This window comes from Salvelinus fontinalis, chromosome 28 (genome assembly GCF_029448725.1).
Source record: "Salvelinus fontinalis isolate EN_2023a chromosome 28, ASM2944872v1, whole genome shotgun sequence".
Lineage (NCBI taxonomy): Eukaryota > Metazoa > Chordata > Actinopteri > Salmoniformes > Salmonidae > Salvelinus > Salvelinus fontinalis.
Genome location: NC_074692.1, coordinates 7346603 through 7364076, shown reverse-complemented (window position 1 = coordinate 7364076; position 17474 = coordinate 7346603). Strand labels below are relative to the sequence as shown.

General features: G+C 41.7%; 2 protein-coding genes across 2 annotated transcripts in view; both read right to left on the bottom strand.

Annotated features, from left to right (window-relative positions):
- LOC129826032 (guanine nucleotide-binding protein G(q) subunit alpha-like) overlaps window positions 1-4853 on the bottom strand; it is a 35266-nt gene extending 30413 nt beyond the window's left edge. Inside the window, exon 1 of the mRNA XM_055886299.1 lies at window positions 3834-4853. Coding sequence (XP_055742274.1) covers window positions 3834-3969 — 136 coding nt within the window. The 5' untranslated portion in view covers window positions 3970-4853. The remainder of the gene's footprint in view (window positions 1-3833) is intronic.
- A 2779-nt stretch (window positions 4854-7632) lies between these two features.
- LOC129826031 (ladderlectin-like) lies at window positions 7633-8648 on the bottom strand. The gene has a single exon (XM_055886298.1). It carries the CDS (start codon window positions 8545-8547, stop codon window positions 7903-7905), a length of 645 nt encoding a protein of 214 aa, XP_055742273.1. The 5' UTR covers window positions 8548-8648; the 3' UTR covers window positions 7633-7902.
- Between the last annotated feature and the right edge of the window lie 8826 nt (window positions 8649-17474).

Here is a 17474-nt window from a genome sequence, read left to right as displayed (position 1 = left end):
AGTAGGGTAACTACAGATTCAGGGTCCCTCACGGAAATGCAGACTACTGTCCCGCCGCGGCGAGAGGGCACTCGACCTGCTGGGTAGATTCTGAGGATGGGGGTGTGTGAGCCACCCAGAGGTGTAGCGGTCAATGGGAGTCAGAGGGGCGGGGGAATGCAGGGAATCCCTGACGATGTCACAAGACTCCCCAAGCACATCCCTTATTATCGGCACAGGGGAAGGCACAGGACCAATTACGCACGGACAAAAGAGAACAATGGAGACACGGAAGGCGAGGAACGAATCGACAAAGAAACGAGGAGAAATATAGAGCAACGAAACAAGAAAAGGAAAGAAGAGGACATTGAGACAAAGAAAAATAATGGATTAAAAGACGAAGAACGTGCGTGAGTGATTCCCGTAGCCAAAAGCCAAAGTCAAGCCTAGCCACAAAAGAGATTGTTTAATTTGTTGATTTTTGAAATACTCTTTGGTTTATAAGTGACGTGCTCTGAACCGAGCTAGGTTTTTATTTCCCCTTTCTTGAACCTGCGGAGTGCCATGATATGAACATGAAATATACCATTTTAGATTTTTGCATCATAAAAAGAAGACTCTTCCTCTGTATACACCACGCCCTGCTATAGATTGGAAGGAAGAAAGGGTCTCCACCACCATCTCCTCCTTACCTTCCAGGCCAACTACATTGCAGTCTTTGCAATGCATCAACCAATGGATGTGCGCCATGCCATTGACTGCACAGTTGGGCATCAGATTGCTTTGTCATATGATGCGGTTAGCTGAAATGTTAAACACCTATCCAGGTGTTGTGAGATATGGCAGGCGTCTGCAATGTAGTCAGGCTGGAACGCCGCCTCAGTTTTCATAGAACACAAGGAGGCTGTGGAATACACATCTTCCAGCGTGATGACAAAGAGCCAATGAGTAGAAAGAGGCCCCACTTGTTTGCATTCAGAGGGGACAGTCAAAAATCTATAGTGTGTGCCTGGTTCTAGAGAGCCTGTATTCTGAGTGGTGTTTGAGGGGTTGCATTCGAGTCAGGAAACTGTTGACACAGGGACAATGATCTAGTATAGTTACAGTACAGTGTTAAAACAATGGCAACGATGCTAAAGTTTACTGTATCTGGGCGGCAGGTAGCCTAGCGGTTAAGAGTGTTGGGTCAGTAGTCGAAAGGTCGCTGGTTTGAATCACCAAGCCGACTAGGTGAAAAATTGCCCAATGTGCCCTTGAGCAAGGCACTTAACCCTAATTGCTCCTGTGAGTTGCTCTGCATAGGAGCGTCTTCTAAATGACTCAAATGTAAATGTAAAATGTATCTGGAGTTCCCAAACTGACACATGGCCGACAGAGCTGCCTAACAATGGTTGGACTTCCTTGATACACTCGTAAAACTAAAGTGAACGGTCAATGTTAGAGTGTTAGTAATGACCTCCCACATGAGTGGTTTTTCTGTGAATTACCCATACTGCATTTCAAGGAATTGTTGATTCGCTGCTGCCGTGCAACAAATGTGAGGAAAATCCAGCTTACTGACCCATGTCCGTAGGCCTATGAGTGCAGGCTTTCAGTTCAGGCAGCTAGGAGTTGATTTGATTACATCTGCCCCTTTTGAACCCAGTTAATTTACAAGCCAAAGACCTAAAACCCCCAGCCTTTTTACGTAAGTAACATTCATCATACAGTAGGCCGTATATGAAACGTTGATCAAATAGACTACATTTAGTCATTAATAGTAACTTTGTAATAGATAGTCCATTAAAGCTACATTCTGGGATTAGATAAGCAATCAAACGTGGTCTCTGCCACTTGTTTTGGTATAGGTATAGGCATACAGCCAGCATTCTAGATGCAAGGACTGACAATCCATGACATCCACATGATAGCTCTAAACATATTTTAAAGCTATTATTTTTGCTTGCGCCTTCTTGTTTGTAAACACTAATAAAACCTTATTTTTTTGTGGGTATGATAGAAAAGGAGAGTTGTGTTAACATTAGGCATCTTCTTCAAGAGTCAATGGGTAGGCTTGCCTGATAATCAGACTGTGATACCTCTGGTTCACAGTGTGAGATTAATGCTGTACATTTGTTTGGAAAAATGTCCTCTCACAAGCAGAATGCTGAATAAAATCAAATTTTAACTTACTTTACTGGTTGACTGTGCGGTAGGTCCTTTTGCAGGTAGGAATGTGAGACAATACATACACAGGAAAGTATAACTACGTACAACTTTTCAAAGCGCTGGTAGTGCGTTCACATTTCAATCACCTAAAGATTTTAAAAAACAGCTGTCTTTTTCAGAGATGTGTGCGAGTGGCGTGTTCAGATTGTTGGGCCAAACGTTCGGACTCGAAACATGCAGGAATGTCTACATGCTTAATAGTGTAGGCCAACAGGTAAACACCACTGTAAACACGCTTTTATCTCAGGAGTTCTAGACCCTGTAATTGCTACCAATAAAACGCCTAGACTTTGGCCTCATCAGTAAACAGACGGAAACCACTTGGAATGATTTAGGGATCACAACTATCATCCTCAACTATCACTGAAATCAATTGTTGGATGGTGCGAGTGATTCAAAAAATGGTAGCTAAATACACTGAACAAAAATATAAACGCAACATGTAAAGTGTTGCTTCCATGTTTCATGAGCTGAAATAAAAGATGCCACTTTTTTTTTTTTACATATGCACAAAAGGCTTATTTTTCTCAAATGTTGTGCACAAATTTGTTTACATCCCTGTTAGTGAGCATTTTTCCTTTGCCAAGATAATCCATCTACCTGACAGGTGTGGCATATCAAGAAGCTGATTAAACAGCTTGATCGTTACACAGGTGCACCTTGTGCTGGGGACAATAAAATGTGCAGTTTTGTCACACAACCCAATGCCACAGATGTCTTAAGTTTTGAGGGAGTGTGCAACTGGTATGCTGACTGCAGGAATGTCCACCAGAGCTGTTGTCAGATAATTTAATGTTAATTCTCTACCATAAGATGCCTACAACGTAGTCGTTTTAGAGAATTTGGCAGTACGTCCAAGCGGCCTCCCAACCGCAGACCACGTGTATGGCGTTGTGTGGTTTGCTGATGTCAACGTTGTGAACAGAGTGCTCCATGGTGGAGGTGGGGTTATGGTATGGGCAGGCATAAGCTACGGACAACGAATACAATTGCAGTTTATCGATGGCAATTTGAATGCATGGAGATACCGTGACGAGATCCTGAGGCCCATTGTCGTGTCCCAGTTCTTCCATGGCCTGCATACTCACCAGACATGTCACCCATTGAGCATGTGTGGGATGCTCTGGATCAACGTGTACGACAGCGTGTTCCAATTCCCGTCAACATCCAGCAACTTCGCACAGCCATTGAAGAGGAATGGGACAACATTCCACAGGCCACAATCAGCAGCCTGATCAACTCTATGCAAAGGAGATGTGTCTTGGTGCATGGTGGTCACACCAGATACTGACTGGTTTACTGATCCATTCCCCTACTTTTTAAAAATGTATCTGTAACCAACATATGCATATTTGTATTCCCAGTCATGTGAAATCCATTGATTTGGGCCAAATGTATTTATTTTAATTAACTGATTTCCTTACATGAACTGTAACTCAGTAACATTTTTGTAATTGTTGTATTCATATTTTTGTTCAGTATATATTCAAATAAGATGGCTTTGGAACACGTAAGATTGAAAACTGCAATTCGACATGTGTGGCTGGTTACAAACTTAACAGGCTGATTCGCAGGCGTAGCTCGCGTATCACTACCTATATGGAATTTTGGGCTTTACTTGCATCTCATCATCACCACTAGCTTACCGAGAAGCAACAGCTTCAATTCCCGCCGAGCATCCCTCTTATCCCGGCGGAGCTGCCTTTCGATCTCGTCGTTGATCCGCCTGGCTTCTTTCGCCTCCTCGCTGAGGCAACACGCCATTATGGAGTCAAGGGTCATTCTTTTAAAATCACTTTTCCTGCTTCTTTATGCAGATTCCACTTGCAATAAATTATAACAGTTAACGAATATCATATCACGCCCTCACAGCTGCAGAAAAAAAACATGGACGCGTTTAATATAAATAGGACATAGCCTAGATGTGGTTCAAATAAAATGTATATTTGTGTTGCCCCCCGTTTCGTGTCCTTTCTGATCGCCTGTCAGTCAGAAGACAGTAGCTCGGGGAGTTAACTAAATGTCAGTAAAATTCTAATTGGGTAATGGGTAGTGTGAATTCTCTTCTAAATATGATCAACAGATCCGTCCGTAGTCTTTGTGATAAGCATTCTCATTCTTGCCCAGTCATCCTTTTCACGTCTTTTATTAAAAGGCATGTCTTCATATCCCACGTCCAATATAGTCCTATCATATCATCCGTTTGATGAAAAATACATGAATAAACGTGTCCGCTTTATTTCCAATGGCTCGACTCCCGGGCGTGGTAAAGCAGAATATGGCGGACTTTCATTCCAATCCGCTAGACATGAATACAATTATCTCTCACTCGCAACAAAAAAAAAAACAACACGAAAAAACACGCAACACCAATCGCATGTTAACTTTACAAAACGGAAAAACTCGTCATCCGTGTGCCATGAATAGGAAAACGTTGATTATTCCGCTACACGTTTGCCTATAATACAAATAGAAAAAACGATCATGTTTCGTACAGGCTTGAGCCTTTCCCTTTCATCAATTCCATGTATTTTTACAGAGACCATTCACTCCTGGTCGGTGACGTCGGACAGTGGTAGGGAGTGTCCTCAGAAGAAAAGCGACTCGAAAGTGGGCCTAGTCCCATAACAAGCAGTTGATGTTACCTGCTCTATCTAAAATATGTACAGAATAATACATACTACATTTGCATGATGGTAGTAGCTGCATGTAAAAAAAAGTAATGCAAAGAGACTGGCATTATTGCATAGCAGAAGAAAAACCCAAGGCAAGCAGACTAAAGCACTATCTCTACAAGGTATAGGCTCGTCTAGCATACCATTATCCGAGAAATGCTATCTGCCAAATATGTTATCAGTAGTGAATTGGTCTGTGTTGCACAACTTGACCTTTAATCAACAACAATAACAACAAAAGTCCCTACAAGTATCTGAGTTGTTGTTTACTTTCATGTCACAGTTTGGGCCATGGAATAAGTGCAATTTATTACTTGAAGCCCACACAACCTCATAGAATCTGAGGTTTAAAATCCCTGAACTCCAGCACTGCAACTCACAGGATTTAAAAAGATGATCGCAAGGAAAGGAAAATAAATGTTGCTGAGTGAGTGGAACACAAACCTGTTCAAGGCCTGTAAGACCTATTGCAGAGCTATTGTAGGCCTATAGGCTAATGTGTCTCAACTACCTTTTTGAACAAGGCGATATTGTGCTTCTTCACTCGCTGTGTTTACTCAAATCATAGGGCACTGCTGTGCTTCCTGTCTATGGGGTAATGGACAGGATACTGCACTACTCAAATTTCCTTGAGTACTTCTATTATGCACATTTTAATTAAATGAGCAGCGAAGGCATTTTACATCTATTTAATTGGTAATCTTAAAAAAGCCTCACTGGTCAATGCTTCCTTAATATAGTACAGGTTGGGTTTCTGTACCAGCACTGAAAAAACACGTGAGCAAATTATTTCTGCATGATGGATCATTACCTTGGACATGGGAAGAATATAGCTAAGGTGATTGAAAGTTAATAGAACTAGTGATGAGCTGGTTGATTTCCTGTTTGTTACGGGGTTGGAGGATGTTCATTTTCCATGACAAGTCTGCTCCAAAATAGAGTAGGCCTACAGAGCAAATCATGATATGTACAACTTTTTAAAACATTATATGTAAAACGTATTATACTATGTAAAGTATTATTATTGATTATTGGAAATAGACTTATGTTTATTTAAGCCCTGTGGCTCCTCTCATTGGCAGTTTTGGATGCTCTATTTGCTTACTAACTAACAGTTACAATTGAGTTTATCTCACTGAGGAATTTAGTGATAGTAAAAGCAACCCATTTGAGCCATGAAATGGTGTCATAAAAAAAAGAGTGAGGAGCGTTTAGGGAAATGTGCCTTGTCCCAGATCTGCTGTCAGGGGACGCCAGTCACTCAGGCTCCCGAGTGCATCTCAGTGCAAGAGGCGTCACTGCAGTACCTGGTTCGATTCCAGGCTGCATCACATCTGGCCGTGATTGGGAGTCCCATAGGGCGGCGCACAATTGGCCCAGCGTCGTCCGGGTTTGGCCGGGGTAGGCCGTCATTGTAAATAAGTATTTGTTCTTAACTGACTTGCCTGGTTAAATAAAATAAAAAGTCAACCTGTGTCTAAAATGAAGGGCAAATTTCACAGGTAAACATTAGCCAAAGTGTTGCTGCCAGTCTGCTATGGTATGTTAACTAATACACTAGGAAGAAAGAAGAAAACAAATCCACAACATCTTTATAACAGGAAAGCAATTACATAGGTAATCAAAACTTGCAATAGCTATGTTTCCATTAACTTTTCCAGTGATTTTTTTTTCTCGACATTTAATTTACAGACAGACGCGTATATTGCCTACCAACGTGCGTTCCCATTAAACTGTTGTGTCGATAAAAACAGCTGGACGTAATGACGTCACAAAACCTAAAACGTCGAATAGAAATGTGGTTGAAGTGTATCCATCATCTTATTAGGCATATTGCGTATTAATAAAGTGGCTACGGCATGTATGCCCAGCCCACATATCTTTCATATCTCAGGTAGCCCGCAAAATCTAGGATGGATATAATACAAAAATTGACTAATATTTTCAATATTCTTATCATTCTCATATGTCAATTTATCGCCACTGTCCGTGCCATGGTGTAACTTGCAGTCACGCAGGCCTAGATGATCTGAAACAATTTGATAGTGAAACTTCAAATTGCAATGGGAAGCAACTCAGGCATTCTTGAAAGTAAATACGAACTTTGTCCCGCAAAGAAACATTATTTTTTATTGTTGAATAAATGGATGTTGCGAGCAGTAGTCATTAGAATTACATGTGGAGTGAAGTTTTATAGTTGATAACATAATGTGGCAGCATACCTTCAAAATTATTCGGCAGTCATATTTATTCGAAGAGCACAGTTTCCATCATCAGTAGCTACTGTGTGTTTCCATTAACTTGTCAAGTGTATTTTTGTAGACATTTAGAAAGTTCGCATAGAAAATAGATTGCCTACTACGGTGCACTTCCATTTAACTATCTTGTGTCGATAAAAACAGCTGGACATAATGATGCCCCCCCCCCCCCCCCTCCCTGCTAGCAGTAGGCATTTAGAATGAAATGTGGCGTGGAGCGTTATATTTACGTGATAACATCACGTGCCCAGTTTACCTTCAAAATTATTCTGCAATCATCATTTATTAGAAAAACACCATTATGTGTTGCAATAAAGAAAGTTCGACAAAATAAAAATCCCCCCTGTCGAACAGATAAAAATGTTGTTGATCTTTCATAAATGTCATTTTTTGGGGCGTCATTGCTTTTGTAGAACCTGGATCAATTGAATCCTATGACTGCATCTTGCCTACGTCACATTTAGCCTTTTGGCAGACATCCAGAGTGACTGAATAAAGTCAATAAGATAATCAATGTTTAATTTTTTTTTTATTCAACCTTTATTTAACTCGGCAAGCCAGTTAAGAACAAATTCTAATTTACAATGACGGCCTACCCCGGCCAAACACGGACGACACTGGGCCAATTGTGCGCCGCCCTATGGGACTCCCAATCACGGCCGGATGTCATGCAGTCTGGATTCATTACGCTAAAATGCTGAACGCAGTTAGAAATAACATCAACCAACTAACAATGCTTTCTCGTACTGAAATCATGCTGCTGGCAGGAAGCACAATCTTGACTAACAGGACATTTTCACACAGATGAATGGGAGACCTGTGCCACAGTGAGCATTTGACCAGCCCACTGAGGTGCGCAGATGGATGCAAGCGTTGCGGCCCACATCAAGGTGTGTGTACCAGTTTTCGTAGTAGAATCCTACACGGTCGATCCACAGCCACCTGTCCTGGAGATAGAATCCACCGATCCACGCGCTGTGCCGGTTGGCCATTGTCGTTAACTGCTGCAGGAAGCGATACTGTCGGGGGTTCTGAACGGAGGCCAGGTTTGCATGCAGTGTGTTGCAGTGTTCCTCTGCGTTGTGCCACGACAAGTATGAGTTCACAAAGAGGAAACAGCGTGACTGATGTAGGTACCAACCATCAGGGCAGTGCAAAAACCTTATCTCTGGTGCTTGGACCAGCGCAAGAGCATGAGCCTCAGCCTCCCCTTCTTCAAGTAGAGCAAGCTCTACTTTGTTTTCTACCAGTTCTACTATGGTCTCCATTGGAGCGTCACCCAGCGGCTTCAGTGGCCCAGTCTCTTTAGCCTCTTCTAGAACTGGAACAATGCTCAGTTGTTCCACTGCCACAGCCTGCTGCTGCCCTGCTGCTTCCCTTAGAGTTAAGGCCACACAGAGTAATACAGAGATGCTCAGGACCTTCATGGTGATTTTGCTGGTTAACTGTAGCCGTAGGTAAGTCACAGGTAGTCTTTTCTCAGGTAGGCCAGTGATGGAGTGATGAGTGGAGTAGCGGTTGCTCCGCTCTTTATATACTGTCCCGTCCTGTATGCTCTCACCAAAGAACGTTACGTGACACAGAGCAATGATAAGTGGAATTTTTATGGTAGTTATGAACGAAGCTGTAAATTGTGATTGGCACTGGAAATTCATTTCCTGAAACCTTGGGTGTTTACGGTCTTTAGCCCGCCGTGTTCCAGTAAATTATGGGAATAAGGGTGTGTTACACTGAAAAATAAACCCAGGTGACAGGAATCAGTTCCAGTAAAGACCTGTTCCAGTGTAGGCCTACAGGGCAGCTTAACCCTCTTCCTGGAGATCTACCGTCCTGTAGGTTTTTTGTCCAATGCTGGACTAAGTTAGCATACCTGATTCAGCTAGGTCTTGGTGAGCAGTTTGGGTCTATAAATACAATCTGGGGTGTAATCATTAGTCCAAACTGTATAGCAAACAGAAAACGTTTTGCAACAAAAAGAAGCGTTTCTTTTGGGCAAATTCAGGTGGGTCGTACTGTTTGCTTCTGTTTGGTTCCAAGTGAATACACCCAGACAGGTGTGCTAATTTAGGGTTAGACTGAACCCACAGGAAAAGGGTTGCTGGGCAGCCCTGCAGTAAATGATAGTAAAACAATCTAGGCTAGGGGTTAGGGTTAAGTTTAGGGTTAGGAGAATGGTTAGCTAAAAGGGTTAGCTAACATGCTAAGTAACGTTAGTTACAAAGTAGCAAAAAAAGTAGTTAAAGTTGCTAATTATCTAAAATGCTAAAGTTTTCTGTGATGAGTTTCGAACTCGCAACTTGGGTTAATATACATATGTGTTATAAACCCACCCTTGATTTACGTAATCAGCTGTTTTATGTAACCATACTAAATGTAATTTGAGTGTCCCGGATTTACATTTACGATGAGACCAGGCTGTTTAGTTGGCTTGTACCCAGTAAGCAAAATGGCTTTGAAAGTCTTTTAGACATTGAAAGTATTTTAGACGTCTTTTCCATTTTAGGAGCTGAATGAAAGGTGAAAATGCATATTTTCCGGACGTCAAAAAACAGTAAATTCTTTATGTCATAAATACATCTTATATGGATGGATATTGAAAATATGTATTTTCCAGACGTTAAAAATACGTATTTTCAGGACATTTAAAATCAGGTTTGTTTCGCTTCTGAACTAAAGTTGAAAGGATGTATTTTCTGGATGTTGAAATCAGTAAAAAAAAAAAAAAAGTTAGACATTTACATTTTTTTGGTCATTGATTCTATGCTCAAATTTCAACTGCACCTACTGTACATTCTCAATTAAGTAATCATATCACAATATCAATTTCTCTGAAGATTGCAACACAGAATATTTAATGTTGCTCCCATCTATCACATGCACTTATGCTAGCTTTTTCAAACTGGCAGCTATGATTTAAGTAGCCCAACCTACAGTATAAACCTTCAGACCACAGTTTAGTTCAGTAGAGTACATTAGAGTAAAGTAGGCTACAATACAGTACACTATACTCTACTGTACTCTACTGAACTATACTTTTCTTTACTGTACTTTACCATAGTGTACTGTGCTCTACTGTACTGTGCAGTACTGTCCAAACTTGTGAACCATAGATGTCTATGATTGGTTCAGATTTGGTCTGGTCTGGACCAAATTTGATCCAATCACAGACAGCTATGTTTCGGGTCAAATCTGAACCAATCATAGACGTCTATGTTTGGGCCAAATATAGGCCAGTCTGGACCGGACGTCTGTGGACGTTGAAATCAAAGCCAGTTCAGACCGGACCAAAGCAGAACTGAACTTAGACTAGCTAGCTACTTTTGAAGTGAAGCTAGCTAGCAGCTAAAAGAGTCTATAAGAAACATTTGTCTCTGGGTGCTCTGGAGCCAAAAGGTGTCCCCCAATGGACAGAAATATTTTCCAGAAAGTATCTAATTGGACAGAAAGCTACACATCTGAACTCCCTACACTCATTGCCAGCAGTCAAGGCAAACCTGAGTCAAGGGATGCTTGACTTCAACGGGGATTGGCTGAAACGGACAAATCTCTGACCGTCAATTAACAGCTACACCATTTCACAGTCAGCAGCAGCTACCAAAACAGACTCGGTGTCGCAGAGCCAGGTAAGCATCAAGTAGGCTAACCAACTTAAAACTTTAAGTAGGAGCCCCTTGCTTCATACCCTGTCCTAATTCCTTGTGCGATCTCTGTCTGGAAAATGAATGACTACCTTCATCTCTCTACCCATCTCAGAAAGGTACATGTTGGACTATAGGAAGAAGATTCTAGCCATCCGCTCCAAGGAGAATACTGTAAGGTACCCTGAGAGTGTCTGACAGCTTAACAAAACCTCAATACCTTCCAACTGCGTGGTCTTCCATTAAGAGAGATAGACTTTCTCACTCTCACCAAGGTAGCAAGTTGCAGAGCCACATTCACCTGAACCAACCTAAGGTGCCTCAGTGCACCCACTAACACTCCTTTGTTGTTACTCACCAGGGTTTAGCCAAAAGTGTCTCTTTGGAAAATATCTACTTGGCTCACTGTGTTAAGGCTACATCAACATGTTTACATGATCTGTTTGTGTTCTCTCTAATTTGTGTCTTCTAATGTTCAGCTATCTGCCAGAGCTCTGTTTCCCTCTAATGGTGATGGCGAGTATGACATACTCAGAGAAGATCTGTATTGAAGTCATTACACATTCAACAATTGCATGGGCAGAATCATGCATCCTTATTGTGTGGTATTTGTGGTTGTTTGTGTGAGCTCCCGTTGACTGACCTCTCCCCTGCACTGCAGCATCAAGCCATGCGTAGGCACAGTGCAGCCTAGGCCGCGTCTCGGAGGTACCGAAGGCCTGAATTTGAGGGCATGGGAGGCCTCTACTGGGTCACTCTCAACTGCAACACCCTGGTGGGAGACAAAGTGGTGGCCGGCCCTTGCACAGGAGCTTGCTGAGGACCTCTGGGTCAAAGGTTAGGGGACACATTCAGTCTCTCACTGACCCTCTTTCAAGTCAGTTATTCGGGATCTTTCCTTGAGCTTGAATCCAGGGTCTTGTTCATTAGGGCACACCGTATCAAAACGTATTTATTATTGGTGGTATTGACTAGTTTGGAATTGTTTTCCTTGACGTGGATCTGCAGAAGTGTGGGTTGTCCAACGAGAGGGCACTGTCTCTGCTGGAGGCTCTGAAGTCCAACTCCACTCTCTGTGTCCTTGACATCAGGTAGAACCGCTTAATGGGTAAGTTCCAACTTCATATTGCTCTGAGTGGAGGGGATTGTTTCACTCACGGCACCTGTCAAAACATATCTTCTGGTAGTAGACATATCAGAATAATTATATCTAATAGGCTTGCTGCAATGATCTTTGATAGTTTGTATTAGGCCTAATATGAGGCCTTCTTCCCCATCTCCTCACACAGACAACGAGCTGGTGAAGATTGTGATCGAAAGAGTTCTCATAAATGCTAACGGTCAATCCTCTCAGGTAGGGGTGTGTCTGCTCCTGGCTATTAAAGGAAACATTGGGAACTGTGTCCATGATCAATTCAAAGTGGTATGACACGCATCGTATTGTGTTGTGTGTAATTTCTCAGTCGTATATGCTCTGTGTTTTATTTTGTAGTACTCCTGGATCAAACCCCCGGCCCTCAAAGACCAGAGATCAGGTGTTTCTCAGCAGTCACGCCCCAGAGCCAGCAGGTGTATCCCGTTGCGCACTGCTAAACGCACTGGACGACAGAGGAGAGAGCAGTCGTCAAGGAGGACCAGTAAAATGATCCCATTGAATTAATGGAAATCTCATGTCTTCCTACAGGACGAAACGTGTATCTTTATATAAAGAATAAAGACTGAAGTCAACTTCCATTGTCCTCCATGAATATTCTCAAGTTTAATGTTTTATTAGAAGCATGTACAGGAGTCACATGGTATACACTGTCCAACAAAATGCTTACATGCAGTTTCCTTCTCGACAATGCAACAACAAGTTGCATAATAAAAGATAAGAATACAAACATAAAGTAACCCTTAGTTCTCTTTAATGTCCTCCTGTCTTGACAGAAGGCTTCCTCCAGGCAATACAGTGGCAGAGCTTTGTGGTAAGCAATCCATTTCTCATATGATTAGAGACTAATTCTGACACAGTGCACATCCTTACAGTGTGGCGTTTTAAAACGTGACTACTTCAAACTGCAGTGCATCCCATGATTGGCTCATGTTTGTTTTTCCACAGAAAAAAATGTATGCTCCAACAAATAAAAATGTAAATAATACAAATGTTTGTATGTTATTTTGACATTAATGTGTCACATCAGTTTGCAAATTTTTTTATTTATAATTTTGTTAATAAAGCCGCATACAGTCTCTTTTTTTGATTTCTTGAGTAAGGCAGTTCCAAAATGCAGGTGTTTGAGTCTAGAACAGTGCTTTCTGTGGTGGTGGTGGTGGTGGTGGGGCAGCCAGCGGAAAATACAGAGTGTAGGGGTTGGTAACATTCTCTAGTTGTGCCGTGATTGGCTCAGTGTTCCGTCACTAATGGGGACACTACGTTACCGCAAAATCTACGGGGAGAGCATGAAAATTAAAGCCAAGGGGTACTGTCATAGATTTACATTAGAAGTGCCCATTTAAGACGGCTGAAGGTCATTGGCCACAGATAAAATGACGTCAAATCACGTTGGTTGAGAGAATGTCATCAAGGCAAAGGGTGGCCACTTTTGAAGAATCTAAAAAATTAAATATTTTGATTTGTTTAACACTTTTTTTGGTTACTACATGATTCCATGTGTTATTTCATAGTTTTGATGTCTTCACTATTACTCTACGTTGTAGAAAATAGTAAAAATAAAGAAAAACCCTTGAATGAGTATGTGTGTCCAAACTTGACTGGTACTATATATTACACACTACCGTTAAAAAGTTTGGGGTCACTTAGAAATGTCCTTGTTTTTGAATGAAATGCAATTTTATTGTCCATTAAAATAACATAAAATTGATCAGAAATACAGTGTAGACATTGTTAATGTTGTATATGATTATTGTAGCTGGAAACAGCTGATTTTGTATGGAATATCGACATTTGAAGTCGGAAGTTTACATACACTTAGGTTGGAGTCATAAAAACTCGTTTTTCAACCACCACAAATTTCTTGTTAACAAACTATAGTTTTGGCAAGTAAGTTAGCACATCTATTTGTGCATGACAAGTAATTTTTCCAACAATTGAGTTAGCACATCTATTTGTGCATGACAAGTAATTTTTCCAACAATTGCTTACAAACAGATTATTTCACTTATAATTCACTGTATCACAATTCCAGTGGGTCAGAAGTTTACATACACTAAGTTGACTGTGCCTTTAAACAGCTTGGAAAATTCCAGAAAATGTCATGGCTTTAGAAACTTCTGATAGGCTAATTGACATAATTTTAGTCAATTGGAGGTGTACTTGTGGATGTATTTCAAGGTCTACCTTCAAACTCAGTGCCTCTTTGCTTGACATCATGGGAAAATCACAAGAAATCAGCCAAGATCTAAAAAAAAAAAAAAAAAAAGAAATGTACCCCTCCACAAGTCTGGTTCATCCTTGGGAGCAATTTCCAAATGCCTCAAGGTACCACGTTCATCTGTACAAACAATAGTACGCAAGTATAAACACCATGGGACCACGCAGCCGTCATACCGCTCAGGAAGGAGACGCATTCTGTCTCCTAGAGATGAACGTGCTTTGGTGCGAAAAGTGAAAATCAATCCCAGAACAACAGCAAAGGACTTGTGAAGATGCTGGAGGAAACAGGTACAAAAGTATCTATATCCACAGTAAAACGAGTCCTATATCTACATAACCTGAAAGGACGCTCAGCAAGGAAGAAGCCCCTGCTCCAAAACCGCCATAAAAAAGCCAGACTACTATTTGCAACTGCACATAGGGACAAAGATCATACTTTTTGGAGAAATGCCTTCTGGTCTGATGAAACAAAAATAGAACTGCCATAATGACCATCGTTATGTTTGGAGGAAAAAGGGGGAAGCTTGCAAGCCAAAGAACACCATCCCAACCGTAAAGCACGGGGGTGGCAGCATCATGTTGTGGGGGTGCTTTGCTGCAGGAGGGTCTGGTGCACTTCACAAGTGTGTGAAGAATCCAATACTTTACTTAGTATGCGGTACAAATCAAATTATTGTGGAAGCATGTCCTCTAAGAGTATGAATTAGTCTGTTTAAGGAAGTTACTGTAGTTTGAAGTACAATACCAACATAGCTACTGCACTAGGTCAAACCTGTGTGCTGGAAAACCTTGGTAGAGCATGGGTGGAATAGGCATTAAAATGTAGTTCTTTTTTATATATATATATATGTATTACTATGGGCTTATAAAGAAGAAGAAAAAAAAAATCTTTGTCCCGATGTAAAAGTGGGGTGGGGAGTACTCAGTAGGGTCTGTAGAATCTATATATGGTGTCAATTCACGAGGCTCTGAATAATACAGAGTGTTGCTAGACTTTTACTGTGGTCAAACAGCTTAAAACGGGGTGCCTGGACACTATATGATACAAATATAATTATAAATGATCCATTTTGTCTCCATAAAACCAGAGTCCAGTCTACTCACTAGAGTCCCTAGAAAACAAAAACAGGTGAGTTTGAACAAAAGGTTAGGTCATAGGAAGCTTTATGTTGACATTTGAACAGTGAGACACAGAACCATGGACAGTTAACCTTTTAGAATGTTATGTTGTCGGGCCTATCTCCAAATATGTGGCCCAAAAGCATATTGATATGATGTTATATTTTAGTTATTGCAAGACCACACACTGGTAAAGACAAAACATGACTTTCTGTCTTAAATAAACTGGGATGGAAAATAGTCAGTTGGGGTTCTATTAACCAAATATGTTCAGTTTTTCAGGGGGGGCTGTGCTGGGCAGAGTAAAAGTCCAGCAACACTCCGTATTATTCACAGCCCCATGAAATGACACCATACACGGATTCTGCAGACCCTACTGAGTATTCCCTACAATACCTTTACTGCGGCATCTAGTATAGTTTTTGCTCTATAAGCCAATATGTATTCCATATACATTGCCTTGAGAAAGTACATTATACCCTTGACTTTTTCCACATTTTGTTGTGTTACAGCCTGAATATATTTATTTTATGCCACTTATCTACATACACACAATACCCCACAATGACAAAGTTGAACATTTATAAAAACTGTAACACTGAAATGTCTTGAGTCATTAAGTATTCAACCCCTTTGTTATGGCAAGCCTTAATACGTTCAGTTGTAAAAATGTGCTTCATAAGTCATAATAAGTTGCGTGGACTCACTATTTAAGGACTGTTCAATGCTGGTCTGACCAATCGGAATCCATGCTTCAAGAATGTTTTGATGATTTGGATGTTCTGGGATGCCTCTGCTCTGAGAATAACATTGACGTATACACTGACACAGTGACAGATTCCGCGTTCAAAACAACTGGGAACTCCCCAAAAAATATGAGGTCAAATCATGACGTCAGTGATCTTCAGGTCGGTAAAGCTCTAGAAAGAGTCCCGAGTTCCCGAGTTGGATGATCGTTCAAATAGATTTTGCCCATTCGGAGTCTATTTATTTCCCCCTGAGTTCACAGTTGTTTTGAACGCACTGAAGTTGGAGATTTGAGTTTCCAGTTGTTTTGAACACGGCAAAAGTTCAATCAGGAAGTGTCTAGGGGACAATTAAAACCTATCCTAACCAAAAAACATTTGCGCAAAACTGAAAGTGCCAACCACCACATTTAACCATGGCAAGGTGACTAGGAATACGCTTGAGTACAAACAGTCCAGTTATGCCCTCCATAAGGAAATCAGACAGGCAAAAAGTCAACTGGAAAGTGGAGTCGGAATTCGCAATTCAACAGCTTCGATACGAGACGTATGTGGCAGGAACTCCAGACCATCACGGATTATAAAGGGGAAACCAGCCACGTCCTGGACACCAACGTCTTGCTCCCGGACAAGCTAAACACATTCTTCACCCGCTTTGAGGGAAACACATTGCCCACAATGCGGGCCAGTGCCGCTCCCGAGGACTGTGAGCTCTCCTTCAATCTCCCTATCCCAGTCTGCTGTCCCCACTTGCTTCAAGGCGTCCACCATTGTTCCTGTAACATTTTTATTTTATTTAACTGGCAAGTCAGTTAAGAACAAATTCTTATTTACAATGACGGCCTAGGAACAGTGCCTTGTTCAGGGGCAGAACGACAGATTTATACCATGTCAGCTCGGGGATTCGATCTAGCAACCTTTTGGTTACTGGCCCAACGCACTAACCATTAGGCTACCTGCCGCCCTAAAGAAAGCAAAGGTAACTGAACTAAATGGCCCGTAGCACTCACTTCTGTCATCATGAAGTGCTTTGAGAGGCTAGTTAAAGAGCATATCACCTCCACCTTACCCAACACCCTAGAACCACTGCAATTTGCAAACTGCCCCAATAGATCCACGGGTGACGCAATTACACTGCACACTGCTCTATCCCATCTGGACAAGAGGAATACCTATGTAAGAATGCAGTTCATTGACTACATCTCAGCCGTCAACACCATAGTACCCTCCAAGCTCATCATTAAGCTCAGGGCCCTGGGTCTGAACCCGCCCTGTGCAACTGGGTCCTGGACTTTCTGACGGGCTGTCTCCAGGTGGTGAAGGTAGGAAACAACACCTCCACTACGGTGATCCTCAACACAAGGGTGCGTACTCAGCCCCATCCTGTATTCCCTGTTCACCCACGACTGCGTGGCCAACTTAATCAGATGACAACAGTGGTAGACCTGATTACCAACAACGACAAGACAGCCTAC

Coding starts and splice junctions, on each gene's coding strand:
- LOC129826031 (XM_055886298.1), bottom strand. CDS start 8,547: ATGAAGGTCCTGAGCATCTCTGTATTACTCTGTGTGGCCTTAACTCTA.